This window comes from Lates calcarifer, linkage group LG21, assembly GCF_001640805.2.
Source record: "Lates calcarifer isolate ASB-BC8 linkage group LG21, TLL_Latcal_v3, whole genome shotgun sequence".
Classification (NCBI taxonomy): domain Eukaryota; kingdom Metazoa; phylum Chordata; class Actinopteri; family Centropomidae; genus Lates; species Lates calcarifer.
In genome coordinates, this window is record NC_066853.1 from 15,168,426 (window position 1) to 15,185,805 (window position 17,380).

General features: G+C 39.2%; 1 protein-coding gene across 1 annotated transcript in view; it reads left to right on the forward strand.

Annotated features, from left to right (window-relative positions):
- igsf9ba (immunoglobulin superfamily, member 9Ba) overlaps positions 1 to 17,380 on the forward strand; it is a 71,642-nt gene that overhangs the window by 24,491 nt on the left and 29,771 nt on the right. Inside the window, 4 exon segments of the mRNA XM_018668251.1 lie at positions 1,373 to 1,519; positions 8,240 to 8,391; positions 13,221 to 13,338; positions 17,032 to 17,173. Of these exon segments, the coding sequence (XP_018523767.1) occupies positions 1,373 to 1,519; positions 8,240 to 8,391; positions 13,221 to 13,338; positions 17,032 to 17,173 (559 nt within the window).

Consider the following 17,380-nt stretch of genomic DNA (forward strand, 5'->3'; position numbering starts at 1 on the left):
TTGTGAGAAATGGATGATTTCTGTGAAGTACAGGCCTGGTCTTTTTCCACACTGACACCACAAACTTAAATTTAATTCAGCTAAAGGTATGGCTCCTAGGTGATTCTATACATAAATCCTCAACCAGGCGGTCATACATTTACAGTAAAATGTTGACAGTTCATCAGAATATATTTATTCTTTTTGTTTTTGAGAGCTAGATGAGAAAATCGATATCAGTCTCTTATCTGCCCCTTAATTATGACGCTACAGCCAACAGCTGGTTATCTCAACTTAGCAAAAAGAGAAGAAACAAGGGGAAACAGCTAGCCTGGCTCTGTCCAACAATAACTAAATCCACCTACCAGCACCTCTAAAGATCAATAAGTAACAACATATATACATCTCATTTGTTTAATCTGTACAAAAGCTGAAGTTTAATTGGAAGCTAAGCTAACCGCTGCAGGCTGTAGCTTCATATTCAACAGACAGGTATGAGAGCGATATTGATTTTCTCGACTTAACTTTCGGCAAGAAAGCGAATAATATTTCCCAAAATGTCAAAACCATTTTTTTAAATCCACAAACAAGATTCTTTTGCTAATGATCCTCCGAGTTTGGGCTGTTTGTGTGTGTATATCCATTTGTGTTTCTTCCAACAGTCCAAAGACAGGTTGATTGAAGGCTCTGAATTGCCTGAAGATATGAATGTACAGTAAGTGTTCGGGATTGTCTGTCTTTGTTAGCTCTGGGAGAGACTGGCAACCTGTCCAGGGTGTTTTCCTGCCTTCCATCCAGTGCTTGGACAAACTCCAACCTGTTGTTCTTCCAGAATAGGAATAACTCGGTTAAAAAAAAAAAAAGCATTTGTTTGTCACTCCCTGACTTTGTGCATCAAAAAAGCTTGTGCTTATTTTGATAGCTAGTATGAGTTTATGAGAGAAAGGAAAAAGAGAGGATTTATGGATTGTTACATTTAATCCAAATAACATGCAGTGCTCACTGGAAGAGTATATGATCTTTTTAATCTCTTTGGAAGATAAAGCAGTATTTTGACCTTTCAGATCCTGATCAAAAATACTACACCATGATTTGTAGGCTACTGTGGATGCAAAAGGCCAACCCAGCATGTCATAAATGTGTTTCATGCTGCAAGAGAAAGGGAAAAAAAAGGGTTGAAGTGAAGCACTTAGCCCCCAACTGCTATGATGGATCTCTGTGGTGACCAGCAAAGCTACTAGGTGTGAGTTTAAATGGAGGAGCCAACCACTGCTGGAAAAGAGCACGCATTCGTCATGAAAAGCAGAGAGAGATAAATGTGTAGCACTGAGGAGGTTAATTCTGGTGTGTGTTTGGTTTTTTTTTTTTTTTTCTCATCCCCATCTGTCTGCAGGTAGAGCCTCTCTGCATGGGAAGGCCTCCCTGCAGATTGACCCAGTGCGCTCCGAGGACCAGGGCTGGTATGAGTGCAGGGTCCTGATGCTGGAGCAACAGTACGACACCTTCCACAATGGCAGCTGGGTGCACCTCACAGTCAATGGTGAGTCACTTAATCATATAGCCTGAGCCTGCTCTCTGACCTGGGAACGTGTGTTTGTGGGTGTGAATGAAACAAAAACATATATATATATATATATATATATATATATATATATGTATATATAAATAAAACCTGTGTCACACATAAGCTCCATATGTCAGTCTGGTATTATCTAGTATAGAAGGTCAGGCATTTGTAATGCTGCATAATTTTGTAGTTTAGTTAACTCTTCATTTATGTTTCAGTGTGTAGCTTGAGTAATAATGATAATTTAAGTAACAGAGATTTTGATCATATTTTCTTGTACCTTTTGTGCTTTTGAAAGGTTATAATGATTTTTTTCTATTAGATGCACTGACAGAAGTAAATGAATAACATCAAACATGTTATTTACATTTATACTGTACTAGTATCTTTTTAACGTCTATATCTCATCCTTTAAAACTCCTGTTAAGCATTTATAAGCAGCACCACTGAGAAGTTTTTGCTATTTTTCTGACATTTGATATGAAAAAAAAATGTATTTAATCAATTACTTTACTCCTCTTTGCTTTGAGTATTTACATTCATAAGAATCTTAAAATATAGACCCCTGTGATTTATGATGATTTAAAAGGGCATTTGTAAAATCTCCTCTAAAAGAAAGCAACGAAAAACAAAGAGACTAATCGTAAGTTGCAACCTTTCAGTCACGCTGGTTGTTCTATGTAAAGACTTTGCCGTGGTCAGTTTTTACCAGGCCGGTCTGACTGTTAGACGCCATTTTTGGATCATCCCTGCAGCTCCTTGTGTAAAACGGTATGAGAGGCTGGTTAGAAGAGAATTGATTGTGGCCTGTTTAAGGCGGTTCCGGCAGGGATCGTCTGTGATAGTCTGAGAGCTATCAAACTGATGACCAGGCGGAAAAAAAATCTGCACCTTTGCATTTCCCAGGAATGCCCCAGTGGCTCAGAGAATCCTGTGTGAAGTGTGTCTTCACATTGTTGCAGAGAACCAGAGACTACAGAGACAATGATGTCTTTGTGTTTAATTTTTTTAAAGCCCTGTATCTGTTTCATATGAGGGGTGCTTTTTAGACTGATATTATGCTAAGCTGCTTCATATGTTTTGCAGCAGATGAAATTGAATAAAGGCTTGCTGTTTGCAGTCAAAGTGAATGCAGCAGATTCATGCATAGTAGTATGTTTAATTTGTAGCATTATTGCATTCCTCTGCATTTCTTAGTGGGGTCTTATGCAGCTGGTTAATATGAGTGGTGGAATATTTCCCAATCAGGCATTTAAAAACGAAAGGTTCAGGCCAGAAGTGGTGATTTTTTGTGTGTGTGTTAAAGCTTCACAGGTCTCTGACTTCAGAAAGCTGTAATCCTCTGTGTTGTTAGAGAGAGACTTTGCGAGCGAAGGACTGTCAGGCTCATTCACATGTATATTTTTGGTCTGTGAACTTATGAGCGCTGTGTGAAACTCATGCATATTCGATTTGATCATGCATATGTTTTACAATGGATGCAATTCTCGTATTTGAATAATGATTACAACAAGCTGTATGCAAAATACTGTGTAAAGAACCATTTATGAAGCCCATTGCACCGCATAATCACTTTGGAATAAAAAATGCTGATCTGTATAAACAGCTATTATCAATGCAGAACATAATGTTTTCTTTTGTGTGTGTTTGTGTGTCAGTGGGGGTGGGGGTTAGCACGTTGCACGCTGCAAATTACTTACTGCACTTTTGGACACGTGGGCGTCTCATTGTGTGTGTTTGCACGCGTCTAAATGAGATCTCTGTCTGCCTGGTTGAAGTCGTAGCTGAGGAGTGAATAGGTCGTGCTCTGCCGCGAGTGTCACCTGCACACTCTCGTGATGTTTGGAGTTTGCGAACGTCTGTGAGCATGTGTGTGTGTGTGTGTGTGTGTGTGCGTGTGCGTGTGTGTGCGCATGAATGTCTTGTTGTGTAGGCATACTGCATCTCTGTAGCTTGCCTCATCAGTATTCACTCTTAACTTCAACTGCTCCCTCCCTCCCTCTTCTGCTGCTCTCCACTCCTGTCAGGCCTTTCAACAGAAACTGAGCTCTTTGGGCTGTAGCAGAACTAATAATATCCTTGAATGTCACATGTATTTGGCATTTCAAATTAAGGCATCTTACATTACCTCATGTGTGTAACATATGTAGCTAAAGAGACACATCACCACTCGTGGGCACTTGTAGTTTAACAGGTACCAATACTTGTTTTTTTCTGGGGGTTGTTGTTTGAATAATAGGCAGCCATTCATGACAATACCAAAAGCAGCAGTTGTCTCAATGTCTAGACATCTAACAGGGGAATTCATATGAAGACTTTATGCTACTGTCGTCCTCTAAATGGCTGTCTGTGAGGGAAGCAGGTGCCATTTTCGTCTGGCCTCCACACAGACACTAAGGGCACCCATTTCCTTTGGCCGTTGGTATTTGCATACACTCCTCCTTTGAGTTCCTGTTTGCTGGCCTTCACTTCCTGCCAAACGGACAGGGAATTCATGCCCACTCAGTGGCAGGTGTCAGATGGCAAGGCCTTGTGCCCAAAAAAAGACACTAAGGCCACTCTCTCTCTCTCTCTCACTCTCTACCCTCCCTCTATCTCCTCTTCTCATCTCCCCTCTAGTCTTGTCTCCCTTGTCCTGCCTTCTTCTTTTTATTTTGCCAGCATCAGCAGGCTTTTCAGCCATCAAAAAAGTAGACCGCCTACGCTGAAACATAAAAAATTAGACCCTGACACTGTGTCACAAGGTTAGTGATGGCCTGGCATTTAGGTCCCATTTGGTTGAGCCAGTCGGGGCCCAAATGCCAGCTCGTTTGTCCAGTAGCTCCATGTATTCCCCATGTGTGTCTGTCCTTGTCAGTCACTAATGGGCCCGATGTGGCCACAAGTGGAGCCCATGTGAACAATCTTCCTCAGGACCATATGAGACCCCAAGATTAAAATTAAATAATGCTCACATGGACTAAAATATCATCCCATTAGAAACTCATGTGTGGCTTACATAAGCAAATGGACAAATGGACGATGGACAGAAAAGAATTTAATATTTAGCTACATTAGTGTAATTCCAGAAACACATTACACATTATGAGCACAATAATGGCCTAACCTGATGAGTTACCGAGTTACTGAGTTACCACAATTATGAGTTTCTGACTTGTAAATAATCCTAACCCTAGCTGTTATATTTCCAACCTGGTGCTTACCAGTACAGAGGTGCCTGAAAAAAAAAAATTGATTCCTCACATCAGCCAACACTTCTTCAGTGTAATTAAAAACAAATGTAATGGATATGCTGTTATTTTGATAATTATTCACAAATTATTAGCATAAACAACATCTTAGCCAAATCTACCATTCATTTCATATGACATGAGCACAGTGTAAAAACATGGTGCACATGTGGAATGTAAATAAGTACATTAAACTTGAGTACTGTGTACTTGCACTTTATTTTCTTTTCATTTTGTTATTTGACAGAAAATTAACTAGCAGTGATTTTAATCTTTGTTTATTGTCATTTTAACGCAAAAATGCCAAACATTTCATGGTTCCAGTTTCTCAAATGTGAGGGTTTACTGCTTTTCCATGTAATTATTTTCTTTTTAAAATTTTGTTTGTAATAATTTTGAGGTTTGGGCTGTCGGCTTGACAAAACAAGCATTGTGAAGGTGTCAGTCAAACAAGCAACCAATTAATCTAAAATCATTGTTTGCAGTCTTATATAAATAAGTCAGAGATTAGCTCCAGATCAACCAACTACAACAGTAAAATGCCTCTAACATGTTAATGTGTGGATGTCAGTAAGACAGAATAACAATCACTGGGGTCATTTTCTCCATTGAGTAGTTTAACTTTTAATACTTGAAGCACCTTTTCTGGTAATACTTACCTATAACCAAGTAAGATTTTCAGTGCAGTAGTCTAACTTGTAATGGATTATTTTTACAGTGTTGTATTAGTACTTTTACCTCTGAATACTTCCTCTGTCACTGGCAAAAGGCAGACCCCACCTTCACCACCAACAATGAGCATACTTAAACATTAAGTGGAACAGTGAAGTTAACCAGTGAGTTGTGATTGGTCAGGGTCCAACATTTAATCTTCATGTTTGTTAACCAAGACACTATGACTCTGTATTCACATAATGTGACCATCTCAAAAGACATCAATATCTTGTAGTGGATGATGGGGGTGTGGTAGTGAGGAAGTGAGTACCTTGAGTATACTGACATTAGAAGAAGAAGGAAAGTCTCCTTGTGTGCCTCTCTTTTCTCTTCGTAGCAGTTTACACTAAAACGTTTGAGGCTCATGATGCGAAATCAATGAAAAATGTGTACTCTGTGTAGCTGTATTCTCTCAGGAGCAGAGACAAGGAAACAATGACCAAGTGAGGGAATAAAATGATGCAGACACGCACTTGAGTTGAGTCAAATGTAAACCTTCAAAGAGCAGACCAGACCCTGCATCTTAGCATCCAGGCCATCTGCTGATGTGCTGTGTGGTCTACAGAGAAGAACAGGCGGGAGCGCAGCATCTTCAAGCATCTTTTAATGTATATAATTGATGAAGAGCTGCAGTAAGTAGGACAGGAATTTGACACTCAGCTTACTTTTTTTTATTTTTTTGTAGAGCAACTCCCAGGTTTCCCAGCCATAGTGACACTTCTTCAGTGACGAGCCGTACCTGACGGCGTGAAACAACTCCCAGGTTGACCAATGTACCCGCTGCTGTCACTGCCATGTGTGCCACCTATTTCTTGTCAAATTATGCTTAATCCCTTGAGAAAAAATCAGAATTAGGATTAAAATTAATAACAGCACTGAAGTCATCAGATCCTTAAACAAAAACAGTGGTGTAAAGTAACTAATTAAGGACTTCTGACAGTCTTTTGACACTGTGGTAACACTGATACTTTTACTATTGTTACTTTTACTTAAGTAAAAGCAAAATTTTCTTACAGTAATAAAAGTAAATACTTGTTCTAGCATATGCAGAATTATTGATGATACTGACGTGTCAGTGTGTAAGCAGCATTTTACTGGTGGAGCCATATTTATCTGATTTATATACAGTTAGGTAGTGAAGTCCAGTGATTAAATCCCCCCATACACTTTTCATATAAAATCGAAGTATAATATTTCACTCTGAATTGTAGTGGAGTAAAAATATCAAGTAACAGAAAATGGAAATGTACTTAGTTACAATGCACCACTGAGTGCCTGCACACTGTATGAGAGGTGGATGCAGCTATGAGCAGCTCAGTGGTTAAATAATTAGAAGGAGTCAAATCTCCCAATGAAAATCAATAATGTGTATTTTAAGATAAAAGCACAAACTCACGGTGAAGCAACTGCACAAGGTTGTCTCTTAATGACTAAAATGATGCGTCACGATCCGTGTTACTGTAGCCGCTGACCCATCAGCCACATTAGCCAGGGGTACATAAACCAGTCATGCGTTTTATTAGGCTCTACCTTTAATCTACTGTATCATATAATGTGATGAGTGTTAGGGAGTGAGAGGGCAGTATGGACAGGCAGATGTCTAAATGTGCTAATTGGGCAATTTGTTTACTCCATACCAGGTGTTTGTGTGCAGTCTGAAGCATGGCAACACTCCCAGCGGCAAACGGTGACCCACTTGTATAGCAGCACCTTTTTTCTCTTTAACTAAACACAGTGCCACCATTTATAATCAAAATATTATGTTGAAATGGTGAAAGCAGCTGGCTGAGGAAAGTACAGTTTGTTGGCCTACAGTAGGCGGTGAAGAGCTCCCCTGTGGCTGTTAGTGAAGCTCAGAAACACAGAAACATCAGGTGGAAACTGATGTCACCAAGTGGTTTCCTTAGGTTTAAATATGTTTTTTGTCACGAACCTTTGTTGTGTCCTCTGTACTGGTACAGAAAACTGTGACAGCCACATCACCCAGTATCTGATCTACTTTTGGAGGTTCAAATGATCGGTCGGTGTTGACTTATTCAGAAGGATGAAGTCTGTGGTGCATCACTGACATAAATGGGATTAGACAAAATACTGAAAACACCTCTCAGTATTTCACAACATAGTTTAGCAGCTTCACAAACTACAGTCCTCCTAAATGACCAATAGTGTTGAATCAGCACCTTTCTAAAACATTTTCAACACAAGGTGAACATTACAACCTTCATGAGGGTATGAAAAAGAATCATGCGTTTAGAAAAACCAAGCCACATTAGCAGCTGTGTGAGGCTGTATTTTGGCACAACGGTGCTTTGAGCTTAACCGTAACATTGACATGGTAACATGCTGATTTTCAGATTGTTAAAATTTACTAATTAAAAAGAAACACTGGTAACACTTAAAGATGCTGGCAATGTCATTAATTTTGCAGATGTTTAGTCATTAACTAACTAAACTATTGGACAAATTAAAGTTTTGACCTCATTGTGGTGCTAGATGAAAAGTGAGGGGACCATCAACGTCAGTAGGATTCATCCTTGGGGAACCTTGAATGTCTGTCAAAAGTTTCATGGCAGTCCACCCAATAGTTGTTGTGACATTTCAGTCTGGACCAAAGTGATGAATTGACCAGCACTTCCATCCGTAGAGCCACGAACACGCCTAAAAATCCCATGTATGTACTTTTATGATTACTGTTTCAGTTTAAATTTTCACTGTTGTAGTGACAACTGCTCTTTTACTCTCTCCACAGCCCCACCTTCATTTACAGCGACACCGCCGCAGTATGTGGAGGCGAAGGAAGGGGGAAGCACTCTGCTTAGCTGCTCTGCCCAGGGAAATCCAAAACCAATGATCAGCTGGCTGAGGGAGGGGGAGGAGCTCGCAACCAACGCAAAATATTCAGTAAGAGAAAAACAATGGCCACGATTCTGATCTGTGATTGTGTTCGAAAATAGAAGCAGCGTTTGTGCACAGATGGTGTCATCCAATGAGTCCATCTGTACTGAAAGTATGTTATGGACTATATCTCATTCAGGCAAATATCACAATATTATGTTGTGCTGCATTTTTTGTGATAACATCTCTGGGTCAATACGTGATTTAGTCTTTAAAATTTGTGGAGCTGAGACTTAAGTTGAAGATAAATCTTGGTAAATTTACATGTAAGAATATATATGGAAATCTTCTCTATCACAGTACAAGAAGTTCAGGGTTGCAGACATTTGGCTAATTAGGACCACAATCTGGGATCGGGCCCAGCTGCACTGTCACTCAGGCGCTTCCTGCTCCTATGTAGTGTCTTTAGCAAAAAATAAAAAATACAAGTTGAATCACTTAAGAACAGCTACTGGCAGCGCACCTCACATTTCTGAGCCCTCTTTGTTGTCTAGTGATGCCTGCTTTTTTTTTTTTTTAATATTCCTGTGGATAAACTCCCAAATGTAGACAGCCTGATGTCATGACAAGATATTTCTGGCACAGCCTCAGTGAGGTTTGATGGCAGTGAAATGTCTCTGCTACATAAACCATCAACAATAAACATCAGCTTTGCGGTGTTCGTCAAACAGATTCAAAGACGTTTCACACGCATACACACACCGTTCCATCACAGATGACTCAGAATCAGCAAAAGCTTCGACAGACGATGATGCACCGCGGTCACGGGGGATGTATCATCCTGAGTAAGAGGTGCAAATGTCACTTTTTTTCTCAAGTGGAGAAACTCTTGCTCTCTTGCTCTCAATATACTATCGCGAGTGCTCTCTCTTTCTGTCCACCTACACGTGTAGCCGGCGGCTGAACGCAACAAGTTCACGCCTGGGAATTGTCAGGGGCCAATCTCGCAAAGAGTAGGAATTAGGAGTACATGAGGGAGGTCGAGGTAAGCGGAAAAAATGAAATCACAGCAGCTCATTACAAAAAGAAGTGGAGTGCTTTGAACATAACAGGTTGTTGATTATGTATAAAAGAGCAGGGTATTTTTTAATAGTGCTTTTAATTGTTTTTGGAACTTTCTGAAGGGTGGATGTCTTCTTCTTCCTTTTCTGCATGCCTTCACATTCTCCTATGTCACCAATATGACAGTCTGCTGCAGGCGCTATCAACTCTCTACAGCTGCCTGTGTGATACAGTGTGATACAGGAAGTGACAGGAGCATACAGGAGTGTCTGTAAAGGGCCTCTTCTCCCCTTTTTTTCCCCCCTCTTCTGCTCCACTGTCTCTCCCTTTGGTTGCCTCTTTTTAACACCGTCCCCTCAGTAAATGATTAGACAACATTTTGATGCATTATTAATCCCCTTCTCCTGCATCAATATTGCATTAGTGCTAATATGAATGTTACACTAAAAATGAAAATCGCTGATGAGAGCCAAACGCTGTGCTTCACTGGCTTCATCATAATACACTGATAAGTATGAAAAAGCGGTGCGTTTATCAGCTTTCGTCATCCATTTTCCAGCTCTCGGTGTAAGCAAAGACCTCAAGCTTGGGAAAGCTCCTTCTTGTGGTGAGAAGAGAGCTGTGTGCGAGTGTGTGTGTGTGTGTGTGTGTGTGTGTGTGAGTGAGTGAGCGAGTGAGCGAGCATCAGGGTCTATTTGCTCACCCACATGCTCAGATCCATGGAGACATCATGGAGAAAGAGGGGAATGTGACAGACAGAGTTAGAGAGGAGGAGGAATCCTCATTCTCCTCCTCTCTTTACTGTTATTCATTACTTTTTTTTGCATGCACACAGCCACAGCTGCAAAACAGCGATATAAAATAAAACACTTGTGCCAGAGAGGACAGAAAGCTATGTGGGATCATAAGGGTCTCCTCAAAAGTGGCACTCAAATCACAAACAAACAAACAAACAAAAAAAAAACCAGCATGCAGGAAAACAACAGTGAGCTCCTGCTGTTTTCAGAACCCAGCGTCGCTCTCTCTGGATGTGTCAGTGAAGTGCATGTGACAGAAATTGAGATTCTGCCTTCATCTCATGCCTCACCTTATCTACTGCTTCTGTCCCTTTTTGTTCCTCATCTCCTGCAGACTTCCTCCTCCTCCTTTTCTTTAATCTTCTCTCCTTCACCTTGGATTGAGTCCAGCTATGGCCCAGAAAGTATTGGAACAGACTTGTGACCATTACGTATCATCAGATCCTGTCACTTTTACTGTCTTGGACATCTGCTACAATCAGGGTTGCATGTGCTGTCTGCATTTGATTCGATTTTGATAGATTCAGTGCAGCATATAAAAGCTGTATAATTGTGTGTTTGGGCAGAATGGGAACAAATTGTGCAATATTGCGAGCATAAATAAGCAACCTACACTTTCTCCAGCAGTTTATGTGACATAGTACCAAGAAGCACAAGTTTTGGGTTTGCGTCTTTAATCCTGGAGGCCAAGAGCGTAGACAAGAGGGATCCAAGAAAGACCAGTGATGATCATCTCCTCCATAAACTTGTATCCACAGCAGATAAAGATTAAACTTATTGGCCTAGCACTGCTTTGCTTTTGATTAGGGTTTTTTTTTTTTTTTTTTGCAAACTTTTGACCCCTTCCCTCTTTATTAATCTCTTGCCAGGAAATTGTTGCATTGCAGTGCTCCATTTCACATCTACAGATTAAATAAAGAAGAATAAAATGACACAACGATAAAATTAAATTAGCAATATAACTGCATCTTCAAAATATAAGAAATAAAAAAATACACCCCTTCAGAATGGTCACTATATACATTGTTGCTATTTACAGACATTTACATTGACTTGTTTACAGAATAGATACAATGTGAGGTTATTGCTTGTGTGTGGGGAAAGTCTGTCCAAGGATCAATCAGTTAACTGACTGATTCTTAGAGTGAGGAGTTGAAAAGGTTGATTGCCTTTCGCATCACTGGCAGACTGTGCAAGACTTCCTGGAATCCCACAATGCCTTGTTAAGTGATTTGCTCACTCTTCATAGAAAATGAAAGGGGGTGAACTTCACTGTGTGCTGTGTTTGGTGGGAATTCACTGTAAAAACTCTTGTGGTTACATTTGTGCAAAAAATTTTGCTTTACTCTCTGTCTAAACATTTTAACTTTACAGCTCTGCATCTATGAATTCTATTACAGCGTCTCGAGATAACTTCTGTTGTGAATTGGCGCTATATAAATAAAATTTGACTTGACTATTACAGCATTCCACGGTGATCAAACACATGATATTTCGGTGAGAAGCTCTTGCCAAGAGTGGCTTTTATCTTTAAGGCTTAACAAAAAAAAGCCTTAAATGACACCAGTTCAGTAAAAGTTACTGGTGTGTGAAGGAGGCTGAAGAGGAACAGAAAAAAATGCCAGATCAGCCAGACAGTATTCACTGCAAGTATGTGATTAAAATAAAGACTATTTGAATCAGTTTCTGATTTAGTTAATCTCTTCCAACTTTTTAAATCAATGCAAATGGCTTTCCAAGCCTCGAAGTGATGCCTCACAACACATCAGTGTTTAGTTCACACTCCTAGCTCTCAGCACACCACACGTGTTGTACATTGCAGCAGTGATACACAAAGTGTTATCTTGCGATAGACAGTCTGAGTGATGATGGTACAGTTTGCCAACAGACTGGCAGAAGTTAAATGTTGCCCGGGTTGATCTACTAGTACCATCTCTTGGCTGTAAAACATTTGAGAGACAGATGAATAGGAATAATTCTGCAGGCGCAGCAGATTCCCCTCAGCTGCATGAATGGACAGACTACAGCTGTGTGTGATTTGAATGGACAGAGCCTCTCGCAACCTGTTGCATAATTTATGAGGGTATTTTCTATTAGGTTTGGTTAATGTGTTTCTTCACCACGTATTGGTTCTCATCAGCGCCTGGACACAGGGACGCGCAGCAACATTGAGTTACACGTTTCCACGGTTACCACATGCAGGAATCAGACCTGGAGTTAATTAACACATGACACATTCATGACTTTTAAGTGTTTGATGTGTTTTCTTTAGAGTAGTCTCTCACCACAATCGATAGCTACAGGAGTGGGTGTGTCTTATATTTTCTATATCTATGTCTTTGTTCTCATTTATGCCTCTTACTGCCACAGTTACCAGTTACTTTACTAATTAGGATACAACATTTACAAACAGAAAGAATATGAAGAGCTTATTAAATATGATGTTATAGATTCAACTACCCAACAGTGTATAAATTTATAGCTGAAACAGAAAGTTGATTAATCAATTGTTTGATTGACAGAAAATGAATTGGCAAATATTCAGATAATTGATTAACGTAAGGTTTTGCTCAAGGTTGCAGAAATTGACCAGAACCAACAGTTCAGGTCAACAGTAAACAGTAAACAATAGAATTGTGCTGACTCATTAATAATTTTATACAAATAATCTAATGATATATTATCTTTTTTCTGCATTGCGCATGTTTACTTTTGATAATGATACTAATGTACGTTTATTTAAGTAATGTTACTCCATTACAGGTAAATACTTTTACTTGTCAGGATTAGTGAAAATAGCCATTGCAATTTCCCCCAGTCCAAGATGGCACCTTCTTATTTCTTATTATCCTGGCCAACAGCGAAAAAACTCAATTTACTAACTCGTAAATATTCACATTCGAGCAGCTGAAACCAGTGATGTTTAGACATATTTGCTTAGATGACCTGCAGCACTTTGCATTGTGTTACGTTATTTAACTGTTTGTGTCTATGGTTTTGGTTATTAATCTGTTTCTCCTGCACATGTAACCGCAGGTACATGATGGCACTCTGACCATCCTTGGCATCACTAGAGACGACAGAGGGGCCTACACATGTCGAGCCTACAGTGACCAGGGAGAAGTGCTCCACACTACCCGTCTGTTGGTTCAAGGTACCGTATCCGTCAAATGAACACACTCTAGCAAGGAAATCGCAAAGCAGTTTATTAATAAGTGTTGTTGATGAATCTATCTTCATGGATCACCAGATTGTGTAATTGGAAAAAAATTCTATTCTTTACCTGCGGCCTAATATTGCATTTGCATCACTTAAGTTTCATTATTTGTACTTGAAGGCGTTTACTGTAGTAGCATTCAAAAGCAAAGTCATGCAACTCTCAAGTGTGCTGATGTATGTAACACACCTTCTGGGTCTGTATCAGTCAGTCAATAGCTCAGTCTGGGTTCTGTTGTGTGCTCATGTGTGCGCGCTCTTGTGCACAGCCATGTGTGTACAACAGGATCCGTCTGTGAGAATGTCACCGTCTCTCTCCGGTCCATTAACTAGGCTCTCTGCTAGACACAGATCAGATAGATGGTTGTGATACCACCCTCCAGTTCTCTCTCAGTCTCCTGATACAGTGGGGCTGGGGGGAGTTACCAGTGTGTATTTAACAAGCAACCGAGTATCTTGCTTTTTATGGTGGAGGTAGCGTAAGGTCTATTTTAATCCCTGACTTCTGTAGGTGGAAACAGGAGCAGAGGAATTACTCTTCTGTTTGTTCCTGTTGGAGTAAATGCATGTTGCACACGTACACACCGCAAATGCACATTAAATAATCATTGCTTTGTAACCTAGTGAAGAATGTCACCAGTGGTGCATGTGATGCAACTGCAGACCTCCACAAATACTACTACACCCTGCTACACAGCATGCTGCAGCAGTGGTGGTTAAATTGTGGACAGTTGTGACTCCATCACGTAAAAACAGGATTATACTACTAGTCTGTTCAGCTGCTACACAGAGGAACACGTCACCCTACACAGCAGACTATATTTACAAAACTACCTTTGTATCATTTTTGTTGACACTAGATTTGGGTGATACAACCAGTGAGTGTGTAAATTAAATAATTTGTCAGATACCTATATGGGAGAAAAAAGTTTAAAATCATAATATTACAAGAATTAAGTTATAATTTTACCAGATTTTTTAAAGTTATCTCAAGGAAAACTGTGTAATATTTTGAGTTTAAAGTAATAATATATGAGAATTCATGTTGTGACATTATGATAGAAAAAGAGACCTGACACTAATTTACAGTATTAGGAGAAAATGGTTCCATAGAGAAGTGACGTACGTTATAATTGTGACACTGTAGTCAGCTACAAGCTGCAACCTCAACTGAAATATTAACAGATTTTATATAAGCCTCCTAAAAGTAACTCTTTTTACATATGTAGTCACAACACAAGACAGTGAAACACAAGGAAACTTTTGATACAAAAGTAACACAAAAAAAAGACAAAGCAACAAATTTGACTTGTTTATTTCATCTCAAGATATTGTTGAAGAGATGCTCAAATGTTTCCCATATGGACAGACATTTAGAGTTATTAAAAGTTATTAAAACAAGGTATTTCCACACTGAAACACTGAAACCATTTTTGTTCCATCTTTGGACAAAAAGAGAGAGAGTTCACATCCTGCAAAAATAACCCAGTTTCTTTGGGAAAGTATAGTTTGTTTGTATATGTATATCTGCTGGAAAACAGGCCAACAATATGAGACCAGAATAAATCTAGCAATGGACAATCCCAAAATAAATGTGTCAGGGTTTGTTCTTTAGTTTGCATCAGTCACAACACTGAGACTCTGAGGGATAAAATGTGTGTAATAAGACATTTGAATTCTCACCTGTTGTGTCTCCCCTGTCGTGTGTGAGGCTGAGGTTTGAATCTCAGCCGCTGCAGTAACCTTGTTAACTTAATACATATCAAATCAGCATAATATGTTAAACCGCTGACTGTACACACATATGAACAGTTTTATATCGCCCTCATAAAACTTTATTGATGTATGAAACACTTAGAATAGAAACCTGACTGAGGTGTAAAACTGAAAAAAAAAGCTTTTCCTGATGTTGAGATTGTTTGAATATTGGCATGAAAAGTGCTGTAAAAAAAAAAAAAGTTAGATATGATTAGGACTCATACCCAGAACAATATCAAACATATCTTAGGAGTCATGATTCTCACTCCAGTGATCTGTTTTTAATTGTTATGTGAGACGCCTGCAGAGTGCCGTCAGTAGTCTCATCTGATGTATAAAGCTGTGCATGCCGAGAGGAAAATAACCAGGAGGCTTGTATCTGGGCCCACTCATAAAAGACAGCTTACCTTTCATGGCTTCTGCTGTTTTATTGAGAGTTAGAAGCAAACCTGGAGTACCTCGGGGGATGAAGAGGTTACAATGTGAAGCACGCATAAGCTTCAACACTGACTACTATTAAGGTTATGATAGCTGGCTGCGCACTGTATTTTACATCAGGCTGTTGTGATATATTGTAAATAATATATAGTGTGTGCTCTCTCTCACTCACCAAAAAAAAAAAGTTGACATTTCCAAAGTGAAAGCAGTGGATTCCTGCATATGGTTTAATATGACTTTATGATTTAATAACACTTTCCCTCTCTTTAACAGTTTCATAGTCCTTTTCTGTTGTTTAGCAGAGTGCATTTTAAGTTGTGATTTGTTGTTGAAAAATTACCTGTACTTCAACCTGATTGAGCTGCAGCGCAGTTACTGTGCAAGTCATATATTATATCTTATTACCAACATGTAACCTGCAGTACCCTGCAAGTCTTAAAGAACCTGAGTTTAACCATAGAACACAAAGTTCTATGGTTAAATTAATTGTTCATTAATTGTTGTCAGTATTATAAAAATGAATATGCTGCACTGTGTATTTGTTGAAATTATTGTCTCAGTATCATTTGTTGGAGATTTTTTAGGTGTTTTCAAAGCACAGGCAGCGATAACATAAATCCAAGGTGATATTTACTCTTGAATATTTGGTAATAATGACAGCTGTGGAAGAAAAACTCACTTAGGGATTGTGTGACTTCTGTGTGAAGTTTATGTCCAGATTGAAGTGAACTTGAAATGCTCAGTTTTCTTGTCAGCACTGGTTTGTAGAGAACCATAAAGAGAGGATCCATTGGCCAAAAATCTAGACAACAGATGACAAAGAATGGACTGCATATTGTATGAGTTCCTGTAATTTTACATAGCCATTACTTATTTTTTTTATCTTTTGAATGTTTATTTGCTAATGTTATATGTAAAGGATTTTATGTGTTGGGTTTACACTTTGCTCTTGTCCATAAAAACAGATGTGTGAATAGGAAATGTTTTTATTTCACATTATTGGAGACAAAACTATGCAGATTGTAAAGATTGCTTTTTACTTTATGCAGGCCTATGTAGCATTTCAGAGCTCTTGATATATCTCTATATATAGATTTAATAAATGGTTTATAACACACACTAAATGCACACACTAAATATAGGTGTAAGCAGATGAAAGTGCACGTTTAATTGTTTATTAATGCACAGTATCATAACTTCCTCTGTGACGACATAGTTTATATTATTACAACTGTGTTTTACTATATTAAAACACATGATAGTTTGTTATAAGCCAGTTATTAAGTGTTTACATACTGTTTATAAGTGCTAAATGTTGGAGGTTAAAGAGTAGTTACTGACCACAGGATCAAAAAAATGCAAAAGTGTTTTTTACAATGTGGGATCATTCATCAGGGGCACAACAAACTAAAATATGTGTTTCTGTTTCTCTTAGGTCCTCCATACATCGTGTCACCACCAGAAAACGTCACTGTAAACATATCCCAGAATGCACTCTTCACCTGCCAAGCGGAGGCGTATCCTGGCAACCTGACCTACACCTGGTTTTGGGAAGAGGATAACGTCTACTTCAAGAAGTAAAGTTATGATCGAGTTCACTTCTGTAACTGTAGCTGCTGTAACTCTAAGCATATAGGGAAGCATCTTAGTTAAACTCGTGGGTGGGGTAGGGACTTCAGGGCTCCTTTGGTTGGAGGCTCAGTCATTTAAATCACCAACCAGCACACAGGCTGCGTGAGGCTTTTATCCCAAAGCGTTTATGATGCGAGTGACATTGTGTGTCT